The sequence below is a fragment of the Euprymna scolopes genome, chromosome 36, assembly GCF_053919585.1.
Source record: "Euprymna scolopes isolate OS-2025 chromosome 36, ASM5391958v1, whole genome shotgun sequence".
Taxonomy (NCBI): Eukaryota; Metazoa; Mollusca; class Cephalopoda; order Sepiida; family Sepiolidae; genus Euprymna; species Euprymna scolopes.
Genome location: NC_136517.1, coordinates 8,504,565 through 8,525,894, shown reverse-complemented (window position 1 = coordinate 8,525,894; position 21,330 = coordinate 8,504,565). Strand labels below are relative to the sequence as shown.

Genomic DNA, 21,330 nt, shown 5'->3' with positions numbered 1-21,330 from the left:
AGTAAATGATAAAATGATATAGTGGAAGATCCTGACACCCCTGAGAATGGATTAGTCAGTCTATAAAAGACGCTAGGAGAGAGTAAGCTAATCTTGATATTTTGGCATTCAAGAGACAGTCGAGTGTCAGTCTCTTATTTGATAGAGTGTACCTTTGTACCTTTGTACAATAAACTTGTTATAACTTATTCTATGTGTTGAGTTCCATTTTATTTGATTAATTTATACTGATTATATTCCCCCAAGGATATATCATAAAGAATCGTTGGCGCCATAAATAAAATCCTTGCATTGCAACAGGTTAATGCCTTAAACATTTTTTTCTTTCTTTCTGTTTTTCTCTACTGAAACGTGACTTTCAATCGCAACATTACGATTACAGAACAAAGAAATAATAAAAATTACATATTTTTTTTATTTTGACTTTTTTTAGTTCCACGGAAAAACAGAGTTTGGCTTACCATACACTCATCACCATCATATCGTATGAATCCAAAGATTGTTCGTATAGGTTTCCCCCAATATTTTTCTAGTCAGAATTCTTTCTAGAAAGATAATGGTTACTTGCGCGAAGGACCACGTGGAGGTTACTAACATCCTAAGTGAAAGTGATTGTTGTGGAATGAACTGGATTCGAACTTGGAACACTCAGGTTGTAGTCCGTGTTGTTAACCACTGTCATCACGATGTGCTATTCCAAGAAAAGATTTCATTTCTACTACTAGTAGTAGTAGTAGTAGTAATAGTAGTGGTAGTTAAAATCAAAGGGGAGATTACTTTGTGATGACTGAATTTTTTTTTGTTTTTCTTTCTCTAGAGTTTTCCTTCATATGTTATCTCTCCAAAAAAACACTCGTCTAGCTACAACCACTGTCAACGATTTCCCTCACTCTCTATCTGTGACTAAAACCAAACAAAATTTCCATGGAACACAATACTGCAGGGATGCTTCCCAGCTGACTATAACATATTGGTTTTCAAGTCCAATGTAAATAGGTTTCTGTTGAGCTATCCGCCTAATCAAATTCTGCTCAACTTCCATCATTATGGATCATCACAAGTTGTCTCACCCGACACTTATGTACCTTCATCCGCAAGTAGATTTTTGTTTTATGCCTTAATAAATGATGATTTTTCTAGTAAAAAAAATATTAAAAACTGAAATACTGTCAAACTGATCTGAAGCCCCCATTGAGGTTGACCTCTTATAAATCTGGCCCTTATCACAATATCCCATATGCTTGTTTGTTAGTTTGTAGATTTGTTGCGACAGGGTTATCGCTACTATTATATAAAAGAAACTGTTGTGTGTGTGTGTGTGTGTGTGTGTGTGTGCATGTATGTCTGTGTATGTCTGCATGTGTCTCTGTGTCTGTTTGTATGTCAGCGTGTGTGTCTGTGTGTGTGTATCTATGTTTGTCTCATGTGTATGCTTGTGTGTGTAGACACACACACAAGCATACACATGAGACAAACATAGATGTGTGTGTGTGTGTGTGTGTGTGTGTGTGTGTGTGCGCGCGTCTGTGTGTATGTTTGCGTGTGAGTTTGTTACTTATGGACTTTGAAACAGCTGGGCTGATTTTTATGAAATTTCACACAAATATACTTGGCAGTGTTCTTAGATAGGTTTTGTATCGGAATGTCTATGATAAGTATAGATAATCAAAAAAGTCCAATGAAAGAAGGAACAGGCAATTTGGACCAAAGTTAACGCCTTATACAGTTTAACATTGCAAGTGCATTTGAGAAGTTTTATTACCACATAATCAGAAAGGCCAGGCATATAAAATTAACAGTAAGTTCTTTGATATGACAGGGGCGTGTTTGAAATGAATGTTTCTGTTTAGAGCACAACTGAACCATGATACTTGACTTTAAACTTTAATTCAAGTCATTATATATAAAAATAATTTTATAAAATCAACGTTAGGTTCTCTACAGTGCAATGTAGACAACAATGTATTGTGGACTAAGTCACTGCGGGGAGGCATGTGAAGCTTCCTCCTGGTGCACCACGATGGGTTCCCAACTAGAGTAGGCAATCAATCAATTTGATTGAAAAATGAGCAATTTCACTAATTTCGACGACAATAAAAATATGTCAGTGTGAAACATTTGTTGTGGTATAGAAGCAAATGCGTGTTCATCTCACGTTCAGATGTCACCAGTTTGTAGCGGACTGGTGGTATATTATATATATCCCCTAGTCGTACAAAATAGGAAAAATGAATTGAATTAAGAAATAAACAAACAACGTGTTAAATTGAAATAAACGAACTAGAATTTATTTCATGAAGAAACAAATAAAAGAAAGGGTACAGCACGTGTTTAGTTTGGCGTGCGTCTCTCGCTGTTAGCTGGTGAGAAGAAAAGTCTATTGTTGTTGAGAGAGAGAGTGAGAAAGTCAATCCAGACCATGGAGAGAGAAAGCGTGTAAGGTGTATGTACTATCTGTTGGCTCTTGCCCCACACATAGTAGCAGGGGACATGAAGCGTAAGTGCGCCCCGAAGGGAGCAGTAGGTCCATTGACCACTCAGGTCAGAAGTCGAATCAAAAAGAAGGAAAAAGCATAGGTCTCTTGCTTTTGTAGTTGTTTCCGATGGTCTTTTGCGCATGTGTGGATTTCCTTTAAAGGGAAGTGACGTTGCCCATGTGTGCATACATGTGCACGTACATGTGTGTACATTAGCGTGTATGTGTATGCACATGAATGTGAGTGTATGTACGTGAACGTGAATATATGTCAGTGTGTGTATGTGCGCGCGTATGTTTGTGTGCGCGTATGTGTATGACAAGAAAAGTGGCTTCAAATGTGAACGCGTGTGTTTGTGTGCGACTAGAAAAGACTTGAGCTTCATTCAATCCTGGTTAACGTCAGATCTCCCTGCTAGTTTGTGATAACAGACCTTGTTCGAGGTAGTGTTGATTGGAGACGTGCAGCTCTGTTCCTCTAGTCATTATATTTTGAGACTTTTTGATGATTGTGGAAATCAGAATATAAGCAGGACTTTGTTCAAACTTTCACACAACAAAGAATGAATCCCTTCCCCATGATTTTTCCCCTACATCTTCCCAAAGATTCTTACTCCCCACTCGTTATTTATCATGGAAGAACAGGAGAATGCATTTCATTTGGTCTTACTTAAAAACCTCATTCCCATTAGGTATTGATCTGCTTGCTTTGGGTCTTTAGCCAGAAAATAGTAGGTGTTCTACCGCTAGATTGGATTAGAAGGACTTCACCAACCCACTCACCCTTTTATTTCAAATGTGTTTTGGCACGTGTCCAGAACTCCCCCCTCTCTCCATGAAAGAAAGCAAAAACAATGAAAAATCTGTATAATATATGTAACCATGATGCAAAGAAAATAATATACACCAAAAATCGCGTGAATTGTTCAAGTAGTTTTATTTTTACAAAAAAAAAAATCATTTTTAAACAAATTTCAGTTTTTCTGATGCCTTCCCTCCCCATGTCACGAATGGCTTCCTAAAATCTCGCAAGTTTGAATTATTTGGAGTTATCTCCCTTTTTTCCTTCAGACAATTTTCAAGATGACGTCGCAAGATCGTTGCTCGTGGTTTAACCATAAGATTTCTTTTTCTTATTTAAAAATAAACCTACTGGGGCGGGAGGGCAAGCACCGTTTTCTTTTGTATGTTTATTCAAGTAACTTCCTACCTTCATCAGTCAATGAATTCTTAAATGAATAAATGAAATTCTAAAACGCTGGGAGTCATTTTATGTAGAGCAGCCCACAGAGTGAATGTGGTATTGTGGTGACTACAAATAAGACTGCAGTGGTGGCGCACTGGCGCAGGCGCACATATGGAAGAGTACCCCCCCCTCTCTCTTTCTCTGACTCTATCGTCTTTTTTCAATTTTTCAGTGGTGTATTATTGAATAGACACTAGTCTACCAAATTATATATAAAAAAAAATAAAATATTAAGTCAATATCTAATTATTTATAGGGGTGCTCAGTTTCTAATGTACCGTTCTAGTAAAATGATCACCATTCGATGTTTTTAGGCCAAATTTCCAATTTAGCCTTTTTTAAAAGCAGTTTAACCTTCAAAAATTCTTTTTGGACTTTTTTAGGATTTAGCTTAAAATTTTCCTCATGGATACAGCTTTACAATGTGCTGAATCCAAAATAATTATTGCACAGAACAGGTTGTATTTGGGTCTGTTTGGGTTTGTGTGAATACGAAAATAAAAGTATCATGATTATTTTTGAGAAGAAAGAAAAATAACATATATCTAAAGTATAAATTCATGACAAAAAATAGTTACATTTTTTTTTTAAATAATTTAATTTTCTGATTATTAAATAGATAAAGAATATATAAACTTGTAATCTTTCCACAGTTTCGTATTATAGTATTCTATCAAGCACGTGGTAAGGTTAATTTTTTTTTTCTCTGACGGTTTTCTTTTGATTTTAATTGTTTTCTTTGAATATTGTGAGATTGTTTCAAATATTTATTACCTATAATTTATCTTTTAAGTAATAATTATCACCAACAACAGAAATAACTTGTTTTTAACAAGATGAAATCAACCCTTTTTTGAGATTGGGCATATTTACTTTCTTGTCGAACGTAAACATTGTATACATTTTATACTTTTTTACTTATTTCATTACTTATTTAGAACGACACTTATTAAAAACACGCACACAGAAAAATCTTTATGGTGTATGTACTTGTCATAGAACGAACTTGTCATATTCCAAAAATTACGTAAATTGATCTAGTAGCTTTTTTTTTTTTTTTTTACTAAAAAAAATCAAAATTTACGATTTTAATACCAAACTGTATTCGGTATAAGGCTGATTTTGGTCTATATACTTCGAATTGAGTTGTTTCTCCCTTATTTCATGGCCGATGAAAACACGGCAACTCAACTCACTTAGTCGTAAAATGTGATTTTCTTAGTTAAAAAACAAAAACTATTTGATCAATTTACGTGATTTTTGGATTATGAATTAATCGGCAGATTTGCCGTTTAGTTGTACAAATAGCATCGAAACATGTAATCACTAAAAGGGACTTCTCCGATCGACACTAGTAAAGCGTTTAATGTAAACAGAAGTTTGTTTACGTAAAATTTAATTGAAATTAGCCACGTTGTTTAACAAATAATAAAAAAAACGAAATAATGCACGATGAGGGTTCAAAATGGTTAAATATGTTTTATTTTATAAGTAAAACTCGCTTAATGTAAACAGAAGTTTGTTTATATTTGAGTACAGTAGGGATCGGAACGAACACTATTAGAAACCCACTGAATATATATCACGGTAACATATTAGGTGTATCAGAATTTTTGTAGGAATTGTTGACACCCCTAACACGAAACTGCGAATAAAATATAAAATGCTTCGAGACTATTTGTACAATTAAACGGTAAATCTGCCAATTAATCCACTTTTCTCTGGGGGGGGGGGAGAAAGAAAAATATGTATGATGTATGTGTTGCATTAGGGTGGTACAGTGGTACACTGGTACAGAGGTGCAGGTGCACCAATCGACTGTACAACTCTAAGGGATTGTGAGAAAAATAAGTTAAACTTCCTAGGTGGGTAAAAGTGTTTCTTCTAGGACGCTTTGAGAAGTTCTGATGACATTTGCTTCTAGAGAACCTTAACTTGTAGCATGACGGCTACAGGCACTGGAACGTTACTGGAGGAGGTAATCAAATGACATTGGATACTGGAACAGAGGGCTGCTGGACATCAGTACACACTGGAGGATGACAGTGGGTACTGGAACGGGGCTGATAGACGACACTAGGCACTGGTATGGGTAGCCAGACGTTGATAGGCTTTGGAATGGGTAACCTGACGTTGACTGGCACTGAAATGGGTAGCCTGGTGGCTACAGGCACTGGAATGCTACTGAGGGCTGCAGGAGGTGCTGGAAGCCGTAGGAGTGACCGGAGTTTGATATTTGTAGTCTCAGGAAGCAGGCAGCCAGTATTAGTTGCATATAAGTAGTTTGTGGTTTGCATACAAGTAGTTTGTTGAAAAAATATGAACTATCGTTACTATTGAGGTCTTTTGGCTGCTGGGCTCGTTGACTGGCACCATCAAAATCACATCCAGGAAGCATCCTGCTCTCAAGCCAAGTTAAATCTTTTTTGGATGCAGAAGCGCTGTTTTTATGGGAAAGGGTTGGTACAACAGGCATCGATCTTAATAAACAAACAAATGATTAGAATTAATTTCCAACTGAATTTGTCACAATCAAAAGAGTTTCGGATGTATATTGATTGCGTTTATGTTCAAATTGGCTTGAAATCAAACATTTGCAGTTATTAAATATTTTGAAAAAATCAAGAGTTAATGTTTTCTTTTTTCGTTTGCTGTTAAAGCGAAAAAAAATCGACATATAACAAACACCTATGCAAAACACACCCGTACACATTAATGCACTGCTTTACACTCAAATAAAGAAAACACAGTGGAAAAAATTTTTTTTTACCATCTACTTGTTTAAACTGTTTACATGTGATCGCTTAAAAACATGAGGATTGGCATTATGTGCAGAGTTCCAATAATTATATTGTTTTCGTATTTTAGTTATTTTTTTGTACTTTTATTATTTCTTTTTTTTTTTCTTTTTTTTTTCCAGATTTCTAAAAAAAAAAAAAAGACTAAACATGGATGATCGATTTTCTCACGTCTTCAAGGACCCTCGTTTTCAGCGGGTCCCAGTTAAGGAACGGAAATTGAAAATTGACAAAAGATTCAAGGGAATGTTTAAGGACAAGCGCTTCTCTCTGAAATACACCGTGGATAAAAGAGGGCGTCCAATCAAAAGCAGTACAAGTGAAAACCTTCAGAAATACTACCAACTTTCTGACGAGGACGAAGATAGTGAAACGGATGAGGATGAGGACACTTCATCTTCAAGCGAAGATGAAAAGAAGTCAAAAAAGAAAGAAAAACAATTGAAGAAGAATACAAAAAAGGAAATAGAAAAAAAAGCTAAGAAATCGATCAGTAATGGTGCTGACAGTAAAACTGATGCAGGAATCGTTTTAGACGCTGAAAAAAGTGCCGATGATTCTTTGATAGAAAACAAAAATACGGGAACAGGTTTGACGAAGAAAATAATTGATAATACTCAACGAAAGAGAAAATTATCAAACACAGAAGATGCATTGTTAACAAGTAGTAAGAAAATAAAAAAAAAATCTAAAAAAAAGATTGTCGAAGAAGTTATTGACGGTACGTATATTTATATGCACATAAAATGTTGCTCTCACATGGTTAATCTAATATAAGAAGTAAAGCCAGTCTGTTTATTGTTTCTTTGTCATCAATAGCTTTCTTCCTACAAAGTCAATATTAATTTAAATGAATTTAATGAAAACAGTTTTTGAAGATATCAAATTATGTTGCTATCTGTTTTCACATGCTTCTAATTTCATTTTTTATTTTATTGATTAAATTTATTAAAAGAAAATTCTAGCTTAAATTCTACTGTGCTATGAATCATATGAAGAAGATTCAATGTGTTAACTGTTGAAATGAATCTTGTATGAAAAGTCAGTTGTGCATCTTTGTACATTTTTTTGCCCAAGAGATAATGGAATTTTTCCTACTCTTTAGAAATTGGTTTCATCTAATAATTATTGTTTACTATTTCAAAATTCCCCAGGCGCACTTGTGGGTCTGGGGGCCCGCATTAAGAAACATTGCTTTGGGGTAAATAAACACTTTAAACAAAATTAAAACACAAAAAAACTTATCCAGATAAGTAGAAGAGTAACTTATCTTGCCTTTGGTAACAATTTTTTTTTTCTTTTTTTTTTTCGATTTGTTTGTTTTTGACAACTTTTGTGTTTTGTTGTCTATACTACTAAATGCCAAACAAGTTGTGTTTCTGTATATTTTATGCGGTCTAAATTGGAGCTTTTGTATTGATTTGCTGTATAAAAATAAATAGCTTGATCTTTAATAATTGCATGGATATTATGTAGGGAGTTGAGCAGCGAGATGTCTGTTCACATTACACTTGAACTTTGGCATGTCAGTACAGTTGGGGAAGCAGGAACCTGGAAGGGAATTCCAAAGTCTAGCAGTCCTAGGAAAGAAACTATTAGAGTAGAAGGCTTTCTGACTTGGGATGTTGATGTTTGTAAGGTTTCCAATAGCCAACATCTTGAAAAAACATATTTGTTCATATAGAGTTATTTCCCTGTGATTAAAAAAAAAATGTAAAAATGTTGTTATGATAGCGAAATTTCAAAATCAAAAAATTGAATTTCAAATAAAATCAATGGGATTTACTTAATTTTTTGTTTTGTCGTCTATATTACTAAATATCAAACAAGTTGTGTTTCTGTATATTTTATGCGGTCTAAATTAAAGCTTTTCTATTGATTTACTGTATAAAAAAATAAATAGCTTGATCTCTAATAATATGCTTTAAACGAATGCTTCTGAACTTTTTTTTTCCATTGTGGCTCATTTTTAGCCTTAAAAGAAATCTCCAGATCACATAACCTTTAATGAAAATTTCAAGTAATACAAAATTTTTTTATTAATTTAAAAAATGTAGTAAAAATGTCAATGACTAAACTTCAATGCCTACTAGACACTGTCCTCGAATGTCTAAGGTTTGCCAGGACAACCTGGCATGAGGATATTTCACCCTACAAAATGTCCTTGACTAAATATTCAAAATAACATGGTCCTGAATATGACCTTAAACTATATCCGATGGTGAGGCCCCAGCTTGAGGGCTTTGGGGAATGTGGAGCCATCCTTTAATTGCCATTGCTCTGACCCGAAGTGGTAATACGTTAGGGTCCCAACTATGAGTCAAATAGAAACCGACTTGAAAAAAAATATATCCTATTAAAAAAAATTTTCTTCAAAATCACTGGATTCGGCATTAAATAACCTGAAAAGGGTTGATATGCCATAAAACAAACAGAACCAATCAAAATAACAGTATTTGAAGCCAAAAGAAAATTTCCTCCATATGGCGAGCACACATTGATCGTTCACATTATCTAAGTAATATTGTCTGTAGTAACAACGTTAACCTGAACGTTCCACCAGACTAAATGAATTTTTGTCCTGGAATTTAGTAAAATCAAGTAACTAAAAGAAAAATATATATTCTTTTTTTTTTAATTTTTATTTTTTTTAAATTCCATTTTCACCTCAAACAAGACACAGTACCACTTTGATGTAGGGGGCTACTATCAGGGACATAAATTGCATGGATATTATGTAGGGAGTTGAGCAGCAAGATGTCTGTTCACATTACACTTGAACTTTTGAATGTTAGTACAGTTGGGGAAGCAGGAACCTGGAAGGGAGTTCCAGAGTCTAACAGTTCTGGGGAAGAAACTATTAGAGTAGAAGGCTTTCTTACATTTAGGGATCTCTACTGTGTAGGGGTGGGACTTTGCTGCTTGTCGGGGTTATTTACGTTGAAGGGGGTACAAGGACTTAAGTTTTGAATTTTTTAACCATTTAATTATTTTTTTTATTGTAAGTATCCCAAACTTGCTTGTTTTTATGCAGCAAAAATAGTTAAAATCAGTGAATTTTTGTAAAATTTAAAAAATCATTGAAAATCAGTGAATATCAATGTATATCTCTACTAATATAATATAATAAATAAATGATATAACGAATAATAAATATATAATATAATATATAATAAATAAATATAATAAAGGAACTTTGTCTGTGTGTCTGAGTTCATTCCCTATGGACTCGAAAACGGTTGGGTCAATTTTTATGAAATTTCACACAAAGGTACTTTATGTGCCTGGTAGTGTTCTTAGATAGGTTCTGTGTTGGAATGTCTTTGATAAGTATCGATAATTGAAAAAATCCGATGAAGGAATAGGTGATTTTGACCAAAGTTAACACCTTACACAGCCTAACATCACAAGTGCATTTAAGAAGTTTTATTATAGCACAATTCAAAAGGCCCAGCATATAAAATCAGCACTAAGTTCTTTGATATGACAAGGGCGCGGTCAAAATGAATGTTTCACAATGGTACTTGATTTTTTTCATTTTAAACTTAAATTCAAGCCATTATCACCACACAAGTAGTAAGGCAAGACATAAAATCAACAGTAAGTTCTTTGATATGACGAGGTCACATTCAAAATGAATATTTCTGTTTAGAGCACAATTGAAGCATGATACTTGGCTTTTGCATTTTTAACTTTAATGCAAGCCATAATTATTTTATAAAATCAACAGTGGGTTCTCTACAGTGCAATATAGACAAGAATATATTGTGAACCAAGTCACTGTGAGAGGCATGTGAAGCTTCCTCTCGGTGCACTGTGATGGGTTCCCAGTTAGAGGAAGCAATCAATCGATTTGATTGAAAAATGGGCTATTTCATCGATTTTGATGACAATAAAAATATGGGTGTGTGAAACATTTGTTGATTATCATTGAATCCCGAACAACGTTGGGTCACCTTGCTAGTATTCAATAAAGTCATTTTAAAATTGCCACATTTAATTAGGCTTAATAAAAATCGATTTGCACTTTCAGATATATATATCGTTAGTAAACATTCCTAAATTACAAATATATTTATATAACATTTATAATATTTTTTTGTTGCGATGGTACGTCTTACACATGTTTCTTTGAATGGTATAGATTGACCAAATAACTCAGAAACCCTTATAAATCTATAAAAAAATTCATTTTTTTTTTTAACAATAAAATAATTTGAATGTTATATAAATATATTTCTGGTTTTGGAATGTTTACTAACGATATATATTTTCTAATAATATATATAGTCTTGGAAGTCTTTTAATCCTAAAACCTACATAAAAAAATTTATTTTAATTTAGTTTTTAGTCCTTTGTAGGAAAATTGTTTTGTCAGTAAATCATTTAATCTTCTGCAATCACAAAATCAACTTTTACAAACTCACAATAGTCCTAAGTTTTCAGGGATCATCAGTTGTTTACCCTGAAACACATTTTCATATATATATATATATATATATATATATATATATATATATATATATATAGTCTTTGAAGTTTTTAACATTTGAAACCACACAAAAAATTATTTTTTATCATTCATTAAAAAAAAAAAAAAAAAAAAAAAAAAAAAAATCTAGTCAGTAAGTCATTTAATCACCTGCAATCACTGCATCAACTCTCAAATTTACTATAATACCAATTTTTATATTTTTTAAGGGATCATCAGTTGTATATATATATACAAAATTAGTATGTAAATAAATTTTAATCTTTTTCTCTTTCTAATAATATCTTATTTTTCTTGTACAATGATTAATTTGTTTGTTTGTTTTTCGTTTGCAGGTAGATTTGAATTAAGTAACCATTTTAATGAAAAAGATTTTGCTTTTTTCAACAACAAATTTTTAGTCTTGTTTTTTTAATGTCTGCGCCATTCACACTGTCAATTAAATTCACTTTGAAAAATCGTTCCATCTTATAAAAAAAGGTATTTCTTCAATTTGGTAGGCAAAGTATAAAATTTTAAGTTAATTTTCCAAAACAAATATTTTCCAAGTAGAAAACTTTAGTGAATCAATTTTTTTTACAGAAATTTGATTTTAGAAAATTTGATTTCTATAAGTTACAATTTTTTTATATCATTAGATAAATTACAAATTTTTTATATCATTGGATGAATTCCAAATTTTTTATATCATTAGATGAATTCCAAATTTTTTATATCATTAGATGAATTCCAAATTTTTGATACCATTAGATGAATTCCAAATTTTTTTATATCATTAGATAAATTACAAATTTTTTATATCATTAGATGAATTCCAAATTTTTTATATCATTAGATGAATTCCAAATTTTTTATATCTTTAGATGAATTCCAAATTTTTTATATCATTAGATGAATTCCAAATTTTTTATATCATTAGATGAATTCCAAATTTTTTATATCTTTAGATGAATTCCAAATTTTTTATATCTTTAGATGAATTCCAAACTTTTTATATCATTAGATGAATTCCAAATTTTTTATATCATTAGATGAATTCCAAATTTTTTATATCATTAGATGAATTCCAAATTTTTTATATCTTTAGATGAATTCCAAATTTTTTATATCATTAGATGAATTCCAAATTTTTTATATCATTAGATGAATTCCAAATTTTTTATATCATTAGATGAATTCCAAATTTTTTATATCATTAGATGAATTCCAAATTTTTTATATCATTAGATGAATTCCAAATTTTTTATATCATTAGATGAATTCCAAATTTTTTATATCATTAGATGAATTCCAAATTTTTGATACCATTAGATGAATTACAAATTTTTTTATATCATTAGATAAAACAGAAATAATCAATAGGATTTATATCAATTTTATTTAACATTGCAAATGGCTTAACAAAAAGATATGTAGGTTTAGATTATTTTTTTGAGTAAGTTTAACTTTTTAACTTGAAAATTAATGCATTGTTTCCCTGATTTTTTTTCTAGAATTAAGTACTTACAGGTTACCAACAATCAGGGTTACAGTAGTGCAATGGGACTGACAAGATTTGGACTTGGCACACCCAGATTGATAGTCCCGTCATTATCTATTTTTTTAGATTCCTTCTATTTTACATGTGATATGTTTCTCTTTAATTTCAGGCTTACAGTTCTACTTGTGACCCTGCATCCAATTGTTTCAGAAATATCAAACAATTGTATTACCAAATAAAAAGTATTACAAAAATAAAAATTATAACTCATAATTTTTTTGTCTTTTAGCTGAAGAAAAAGAGGAGGAGGAAGAGGAAAATGATGATGAAGTAGACGATGAGGAAGAAGATGAAAAGGATGAAGAAGAGGAGGATGTTTCTGAAGATGAAGAATCTGAGGACTCAGAATCTGGTATTTTTTTTATTTTCTTTTTCTAATTTTTGAGATGAGGATTGTTTATTTGGATTTTTCTCATCTTGTGTATAATTCTCACAACTTTTTCGTCAATGTAACCTTCGACCTTCTTCAGGTGTATCTTACCAAACATGGAAATCTTTCTGCCAAACTCTGGAATCTGTATTAACTTTCAAAGGGAATCTTTTATTTAATCCACGTGGGCAACATATTCTTGTTCCATCAGCCATGACTATGTACAGGATGGAACAATAAAAGTTGTCGCCCTAAAGAAAACAACACTGCAGCTTTATTTGAAAACTTTTATTGAAAAAATCAATTAACTTGATTATGTAGTCGAGCTGACATCGACAAGAATTGGCAGGAGGTCGGCGGATACTCAACTGATCGTGGTGATCACGCTGGCTTTGGTGTTGTGGGAGTTAATGTTGATGTTCTCGAATGACCAAACGAAGTAATCTAGCAGGTTCAGGTCAGGGGAGGAAAGCGGTCAGTGACAAAGTCATAGAATTCCTTCTCACGCCAAACCTGGGTCTCTTTGGACTTGTGGTCCTGCTGCCACACCTAAGGTCTGCCAGCTGATTGCACCAAGGGATCACCATACTCTTCATCAAATCCAGATAAACTTTGGTGTTGACTTTCAAGCCAACTTCAAAGATGTGAGGTGGCATGATGTGGTCCTCACTTGAAACCACACCAAAGACCATAACCGTGGCTGGAAACTTTGTTTTTATCACCCTGGGCATGTTTCTATTATTTGTGTCAATCCAGCGATGCATTTTGAGGGTGCTGGCAATGGTCCTGTTGTCATAACTTGGATCGGTAGAGAGCATGAGTTGTACAGCGGCACATCTCCGATTTTGCTAGTTCAACATTGTGTCACTTTCAGACGCGATAGAAGGCTCCTATCGCTCTTGGGATTTGTACATAACTGGTCAACTAAAAGATGGTCCGCAACAAAAAAAGAAAACTGGTTTTCATCAAACGGAAATGGAATCATGTCATCTTTTCTAGGTCGACAATTTTATCGTTCCGCCCTACAAGTATATGTATATAGTAAGAAAATCTTAGATAGAATTATCCCCTCTATTAAAGAAAAAGTTAGCCTCCCTCTCTGGCAAAACTCAGACTCTGTAATTAATTGGTTTCTTACTCTAAAACATAAACATATCCTCAATTTTATAACCCTTGGCATCAACAATTATTACCAATGAATTTCTCCTATCTTCTTAAACAAGGCCCTGATTTTTGCTAAGAAAAACTCTGATTTAACAGATTTGGAAATTAAATTCTCTTAGAAAGTCTCTAATACATTTCAACAATAAATTATTACATCATGGATCCTTTTTTTTTTTTTTTTTTTTCCCCCTAAGCGAGACATTGCCACTACTATGACAGATATTATTAAAGTTAAAAAATCTCAGACATCTAAAGATCGCTAGAAAATAATGGAATGTGATTTTATTGCTAGTTGGGTGGTTTGGAGCTGTTTATGTTGGAGGATGATTACAAGTGCAGTAAGTTCATCGGAGCACATTCAAACAGGCTTAGGGATACGAGGAATGATAAATAGACCTGGCCAGAGTTATCCTCATTTGAAAATCCATCCTTAAAAGCCGACCAACACATGCCAGCATATAAAACAAATGCTAAACTGAATATTACGACAATGATCTTTTTTGAACTGTTTTTTTCATTCCAAACAAAACACAATTTAAGTTGGACATCATGGGCTATCTAATCCAAATCTACAGTAATACTATGTAGGGAGTTGAGCAACGAGATGTCTGTGCACATTACACTTGAACTTTTGCATGCCAGTACAGTCAAGAAAGCAGGTAGTAGTTCAGGGAAAAGAAACTGTTAGAATAGAAGGCTTTCCCTGCATTTAGGGATCTCTACAGTGTAGGGTGGGATTTTGCTACTTGTTGCGTTAGTCAGGGGTATTTATGTCAAAGGGGTACAAGTGTCTTGAATTCGTTGGAGCACATTCCATTAAGATACTTGTAAAACAGGATGCAACATTTCAGTGATGGGACAGAGGTTGGAGTTTGGTTTATAGTGCGGGACCTGTTAGGTTGGAGACTCTTTTTTGGAACCTTGACGAAGAGCAAGAGACTAGTGGCTGATGCACTAGCTCAGATGTGGCAACAATACTCCATGCGTGGGTAGTGTAGTGGGGGGGGAGGGTTGCGTGTATTACGTGTGTCTATGTGTGTAATCGTAATGCATCTAGTGTGTATGCATATATATATATATGTGATAAAGTTCACCATACCTTTTTCTTCTGTGTTTTGGTCTTCTCGGATCGATTCTTCCCGTCACTGGTTGATGAGCTGTAAGGAATATCTAAGACGAAAATATGATGCTGATTTTCTTGCAATAAATAACTTTATTTCGTCTACAATTGAACTGAGTGACCTCTCTTATTGTTGACTCAGACTTTTTTAGCGTTTTTTTTTTTCCAACCCATTTTTGCGCCAATCTTGATGCGTCTGCTCTGCCCAAAATCAGAAACCAGACTAACTTGTATGCAAGAGTAAAGATATCTTCCTCTCTTTTTTTCATGTTCTCTCTCTCCCTTTCTTTCTTTCTTTCTACGTAACCCGGGATAGATTACATATCACATGGGCAAATGGTAGAGATATCGGATACTCTAAAGTGTGAGTAATTTTCTAGCATGGTAGAGAGAACCCACCTTCTTTGCAGCAACCTTGGCAATGTCCTCGATGTATTTGTTCCAATTCATGTTGCCGGTGAATGTTTAATCAAGGAGTTTGAATGAAGAGCTTTCAGGTAGTGTATTATTAGTCATGGTAATCAGTGGTTGAGAAGGTTTTTTTGTAGCTGTTGAAGGAAAGAAGCTTAGTCTTAGTAGCATTAAATGTTACTATGTATTTACACATTGAGAAAGAAGGTCGTTTTCCAAAGTTTCTGCCATTGATTGGCATATGTGTGCATTCATCTTACCTCATGTCTATTACTTATGTTGTGTTTATTTCCTGTGATATTTATGTTTATGTATAGAATAGAAGTATTTATTGCTTTTTTTTTTTTTTTTTTTTTTTTTTTACAGGTTTAGGAAGCGGTCCTGATCTTGCTCGAGGAATTGGAAATGAAACAACCTCAAGTGAGGATTCTGACTCGGAAAGCGGTGAGTTTAGTTTTCATATCAAATGAATCCTTTTTTTTTTTTTTTTTTCTTTTTTTAACTTACTAATTAAGTGCCTGCTTAGCAAGGCTAAAAGCCACTCAAGGATAAAGGTCAATAATATGGCTTGTCAGTTGAATGATGCAGAATATTATGAGAGTATTAAAAACAATGAATGGGATGAACAAAATTCAAGACTAGGTTTGAAGACGACCATGTTGCAGTCTGTAGGAAAGCAGTCTTGTGGTAATGTGTTTGACAGATTGGAAATACTTGGAAAGAAACTCTGTCCATGGGAAGTACATCTGATGTTAGGCATACAGAGACTAAAACAAATCTGCGTATATCAAGTTGCACTATTCTATTGTACGGCTGTGAAATGTAGCCGATGGGAACGAGGGACCTATGAAAGCTGGAGGTGTTCAATTACGACTGTTTGCATTGCATCCATCGTGTTTGTTGGTTGCGGTTCATCTCAAGACATCTTTGCTGGTTCAGTCACATTCTTCGTCATCACCCATCTACAAAGTCATTGAATCAGTTTCTCCACAAGGAAAAAACGATGTGGAGGTCAGCTGAAAACCTGGTTCAGAACAGTGAAGCATGATAGCAAGCTGATCCACTGAAACCTTGCCTGTAGGAGGTTCACCACTGAAACCATGATTGGATAACACTTGCCTCTGATATTGCGGTAAACCATCTGGCATGGTCAGCATTCGTTCAGAACGTGGCAAATTCTTCGCTGGACATCATCATATCGTCATATCTTTCAACTATTAAAATTATTAAAGAAAAATGTTTTTTGACAAAAATTAGCGGAAATAAAATGTTTAGCTAAAAAAACACTGGAGAGTTCCAAGGGGAGGTAAATAGTGTGTAACTATTGCCAATTTTTTAATAAATTGCGCCTTAACAATCATAAATATGAGTTACTTGCCTTGTTATGTCATGTTCTCAAAACAATATGGCGAGGGTTTTTTTCACGATAAAGATAGGAAACATGTTAGATATATTCTGTAGATACAATTGTTTTGTTTTTTTAATCAATTTTTTTTTTTTTTAATTTTGCTATTATAGTGTAGCTGCACCAAAACATTTTATTCAACATGAGTTATCTCCCTTATAAAAATTCAACATGAGTTATCTCCCTTATATGAGCAACATCAACCGAAATTGTGCCTCCAAAAATTATTCATATGCAATAAAACAAACTAAACTAATGATATCTATCTATATATCTTACTAGAATTCCACCATGGATCTTATTTGCTATTTTGTTTGTCTCCGTGCACATTGCATGACGTCATCAAAATGATGTTATCATCTATTACAGTGGTTCTCAACCTTTTTCACTCCATTCCCCCCTTCATGAATTCTCAACATTCGTGTGGCTCCCCTTCATTTTTCTCCCAAATCCCACCCTGCCAAAAAAGGCGCAGAAAAAAAAGAATAAATAAAATGTTGATGAAGAGAACACCCTTGCTTTATTACAAAGTTTACAGTCATAATTATCTTATATTGATAGATTTCTGTGATATGCTTAACTTACATCACTAGACTACAAAAGACTAGCAGACAATAGCAAATTTGATTTGGATGGGAGAAAGTTCAATTAACCTCTGCATACTTTATCACACATCAGTGGGAAGGCTGATATTGTTTCTTTTCAGTCAGTTGACGAATCCGAGGTTGTGTCACTGACAATGCACATCTCATGTCGGGGTCCACATCCAATCGGTTGCGGCTCTTATTCTTGATTTGTAGAAGGGTGGAGAAACCAGACTCACATAAATAGGTAGTTGAAAAAGGCAAGAGTAGTCGAAGTGCAATCTCACTGACTTTTGGATATGACTGATGCATCGAACACCAGAATACATTCAGAGATTTTTCTTCATAGAGATCTTTGGCAGCAGAATCATGTTTGAGATCAAGGAACTCGTCCTGAACATCACTGGGAATGGTAGTAATATCAAGAGTGCCAGAGAATGGATTCCTTACCAACTTCCCTTCTTCCTCCTCGAATTCTGGGAAGTACATATTAAGTTCACTTTCCAAGGATCTCAGATGCTGGGTGATTTCAGTTTTAAGTAATGGGTCAAGCAGACTATCTTCTTCATTCTCGTCAAGGACAGCTGAAAGGTTTTCAAACATGGCAACATTCCCGGCACCGACTTTCCTTTGCCAATTCTGGAGCTTGGCAAGAAATCCACGAAGACAGTCCATCAGGTGAAACACATTTCTTTCCTTGCCCTGTAGTTTCAGATTCAACCTATTTAGCTGCTCAAATATATCTGCTAAATATGCAAGACGTGGCTCCCACAAAACCTCATTGAAGTGACTCAACAGATCATCTTTCCCTTGCATTTCCAGGAACAATTTTAGCTCCCCCCGAAGTTCAAACACTCGATTCACAACATTGCCCTTGGAAAGCCAGCGCACTTTGGAGTAAAAGAGGAGAGCTTCATGCTCCGAATCCATGTCTCTACAGAGGTTCTGGAAAAGGCGAGAGTTCAGAGCTCCAGCTTTTACAAAGTTGACGCATTTGACCACTGCCTCCAGGATCTTGCAAAGTTCATCAGGGAGGGTTTTCGACGCCAGTGCAAAACGATGGATCATACAATGAACCCCCTTGGCATTCGGAGCTACTTCCTTGACACGCTTCTGGAACCCTGATTTTGATCCCAGCATCGCTGGAGCCCCGTCTGTACAGACTCCACAACAATTTTCCCATGGGATCCTGTTAGCTTTGAAGAAAGAAGATAGCTTTTCCATCACATCTTCAGCTGTTGTGGTGGTCTCAAGCTGTGTACATAACAGATATTCTTCCTTGATATCACACAAGAAAATATACCTAACAAACACGAGTAGCTGTGCACACGAACTCACATCCGTTGACTCATCCAGTTGTATTGCAAACATACCAGCTGGAGACGATTTGATCTCCTGTATCACTTTTTCCTTTATGTCATCTGACATTTCATTAATTCTCCGCTTCACTGTGTCGTTTGACAAGGAAATTTGTTGAATTTTACGTTCATTTGCATCTCCAAGAACACGCTTGACCATCTTTAAAGTACATGGCTTAATTAAGGTTTCACCAATTGTGTGGGGCTTCTTTTGCTTCGCTATTTCAAGGGCAACCTCGTATGATGCCTCAACTACACTTGAGGTCTGTTGTTGGAAAGCACCAGTTGCATCCAGTTTCTGTTTTCCGAAACTACTTTCATGGCGCCTGAAGAAATCGGGGTCTTTTTCAGCATACTGTGGATGGATGGTCTGCAAATGATGCTTCAACTTACTAGGCCTCATAGAATCGTTCCCCAACACTTTGAAGCACAGTACACACTGAGGTTTCTCGATGCCATCAGCGAGAATTGATGTAAATCCGTAGCTAATGTACTCTTCACTGTACTTCCGCTTCTTAGTAACACTAGTAGCCATCGCAAATCTAGGGAAAATAAAGAAGACAGACCATCAGAACAAACATTAAGTGATAAGACAAAAGAATGATAATGAAGGACAGATAAATAGGACAAGTGATAAAATGACAAACACACAAATATCCACATACATAATACATCCATGGACTCACACATTAAGCACACACACAGTCATACACAAACATACACAGAGAGAGTAAAGATGATAAACATTCATACTCAACCTAGCAAGCTGAAATGTACTTTCTACAGCAAGAACACACCTCCTTTGACAAGCACTGCCCCAATTGAAATTATGAGAAGAATAGCGAGTCACATCAATATTAGCACTAAAAAAAAAAAGCAGGAATACCTGAGTAGGGAATGAGCATGAATACAATGATACCAAAAAATAAGAAAATAATAAAGGAAGTGCACAAATATTTCACACACGAAAACAGCGACCGCATTTATAATTGTCGAACAAAATAAGTAAAACAGTATACAGTATGGTTCAGAATCAATTATACCCACATGTTTACGTGCTGATATCCAAGGCCACACTGAGATAATTCGATCACCTCTCTCCCACATACATACACACATACATACATACACACGTACACACACATTCGTAACAATATTATGTAGGTAACAAAATTTTATTGTCAACTTAATCAATTAAAAAAGAAAATTCCACCATGGCCCCCCTAAATTATTGCCATGGCCCCCTTGGGGGCCATGGCCCCCAGGTTGAGAGTCTATGATCTATTATAACACAATGCATGATGTCAGAAAATTATAACATCCTCCATCAAATCACAGAGTAAGGAACCCATAGCTGAACAAATTCTGATTCCACTAGTTTTATGTATTAAAAATGAAAAATGCCCTCCTAATAGTTGATGCCCTCCTAATAGTTGATTGTAAGATCTATATATTAATACAATATTATTATTATAATTATCTATATATTAATACAACAATATTATTATAATTATCTATATATTAATACGATATTATTATTATAATTATCTATATATTAATACAATATTATTATTATAATTATCTATATATTAATACGATATTAATATTATTATTATTATTATAATTATCTATATATTAATACGATATTATTATTATAATTATCTATATATTAATACGATATTATTATTATAATTATCTATATATTAATACGATATTATTATTATAATTATCTATATATTAATACGATAGCGTGTGTGTTATTCTGTGTGTCACGCTTACATCTTTTTTCTTCTGAGTGATTTTCGTTTAATTGTTATGACCTTTCATTTCTTGTAATAAATAATTTTACCAATAATTCTTCATAAGTTTTGGTCTTGGTTTCATTTCAAGCTAATGGACCCAAGTCATATGAATATATTTTTTATGTTTTAAATTACAACTTTATAATATATAAGAATCGATAGAAAATTGATTCTATAATGATACTAGCATGGGTGCCTGGCGTTGCCTGGGTGTTTGAGGGTGTATGCTGAGCAAAAAAAAAAAACAAAAAAAACGGTCAATTTTTTAAAAAACTTTGACCCCCTATTATGACCCCTTAACATTTATTGTTTTGGGCTCAAATCAAGTTATTAAGTTAGATCCATGTCCAACGAACCTATATCTAAAATTTCAAGTGTTTAGACACAAAATTGTCGGAGGAGTTTGGTAGAGTTCTCAAAGGTCAAATTGTTGAACTTTGACGCTTTAACAGCCAAATTTCTGGCCGAACACTGATCACATAGATTTCCCCAAATCTCAGTACCCTGTATATCAAATTTCGAGTCTGTAGACTGAAAATTGAGAGAGTTATTGTGTAGGGAAAT

The 21,330-nt window shown here is 34.0% G+C and overlaps 1 protein-coding gene across 2 annotated transcripts in view; it reads left to right on the top strand.

Moving 5' to 3' along the window:
* Positions 1-4,373: 4,373 nt before the first annotated feature.
* LOC145260322 (ESF1 homolog) overlaps positions 4,374-21,330 on the top strand; it is a 48,634-nt gene continuing 31,677 nt past the window's right edge. The window contains exons 1-4 of one of the 2 annotated variants that reach the window (XM_080118210.1): positions 4,374-4,406; positions 6,643-7,241; positions 12,782-12,904; positions 15,984-16,061. In XM_080118210.1, coding sequence (XP_079974336.1) covers positions 6,671-7,241; positions 12,782-12,904; positions 15,984-16,061 — 772 coding nt within the window. In that variant the 5' untranslated portion in view covers positions 4,374-4,406; positions 6,643-6,670. Of the gene's footprint in view, positions 4,407-4,492; positions 4,609-6,642; positions 7,242-12,781; positions 12,905-15,983; positions 16,062-21,330 lie in introns of those variants that run through there. The other variant, XM_080118211.1, reaches the window with a different exon arrangement.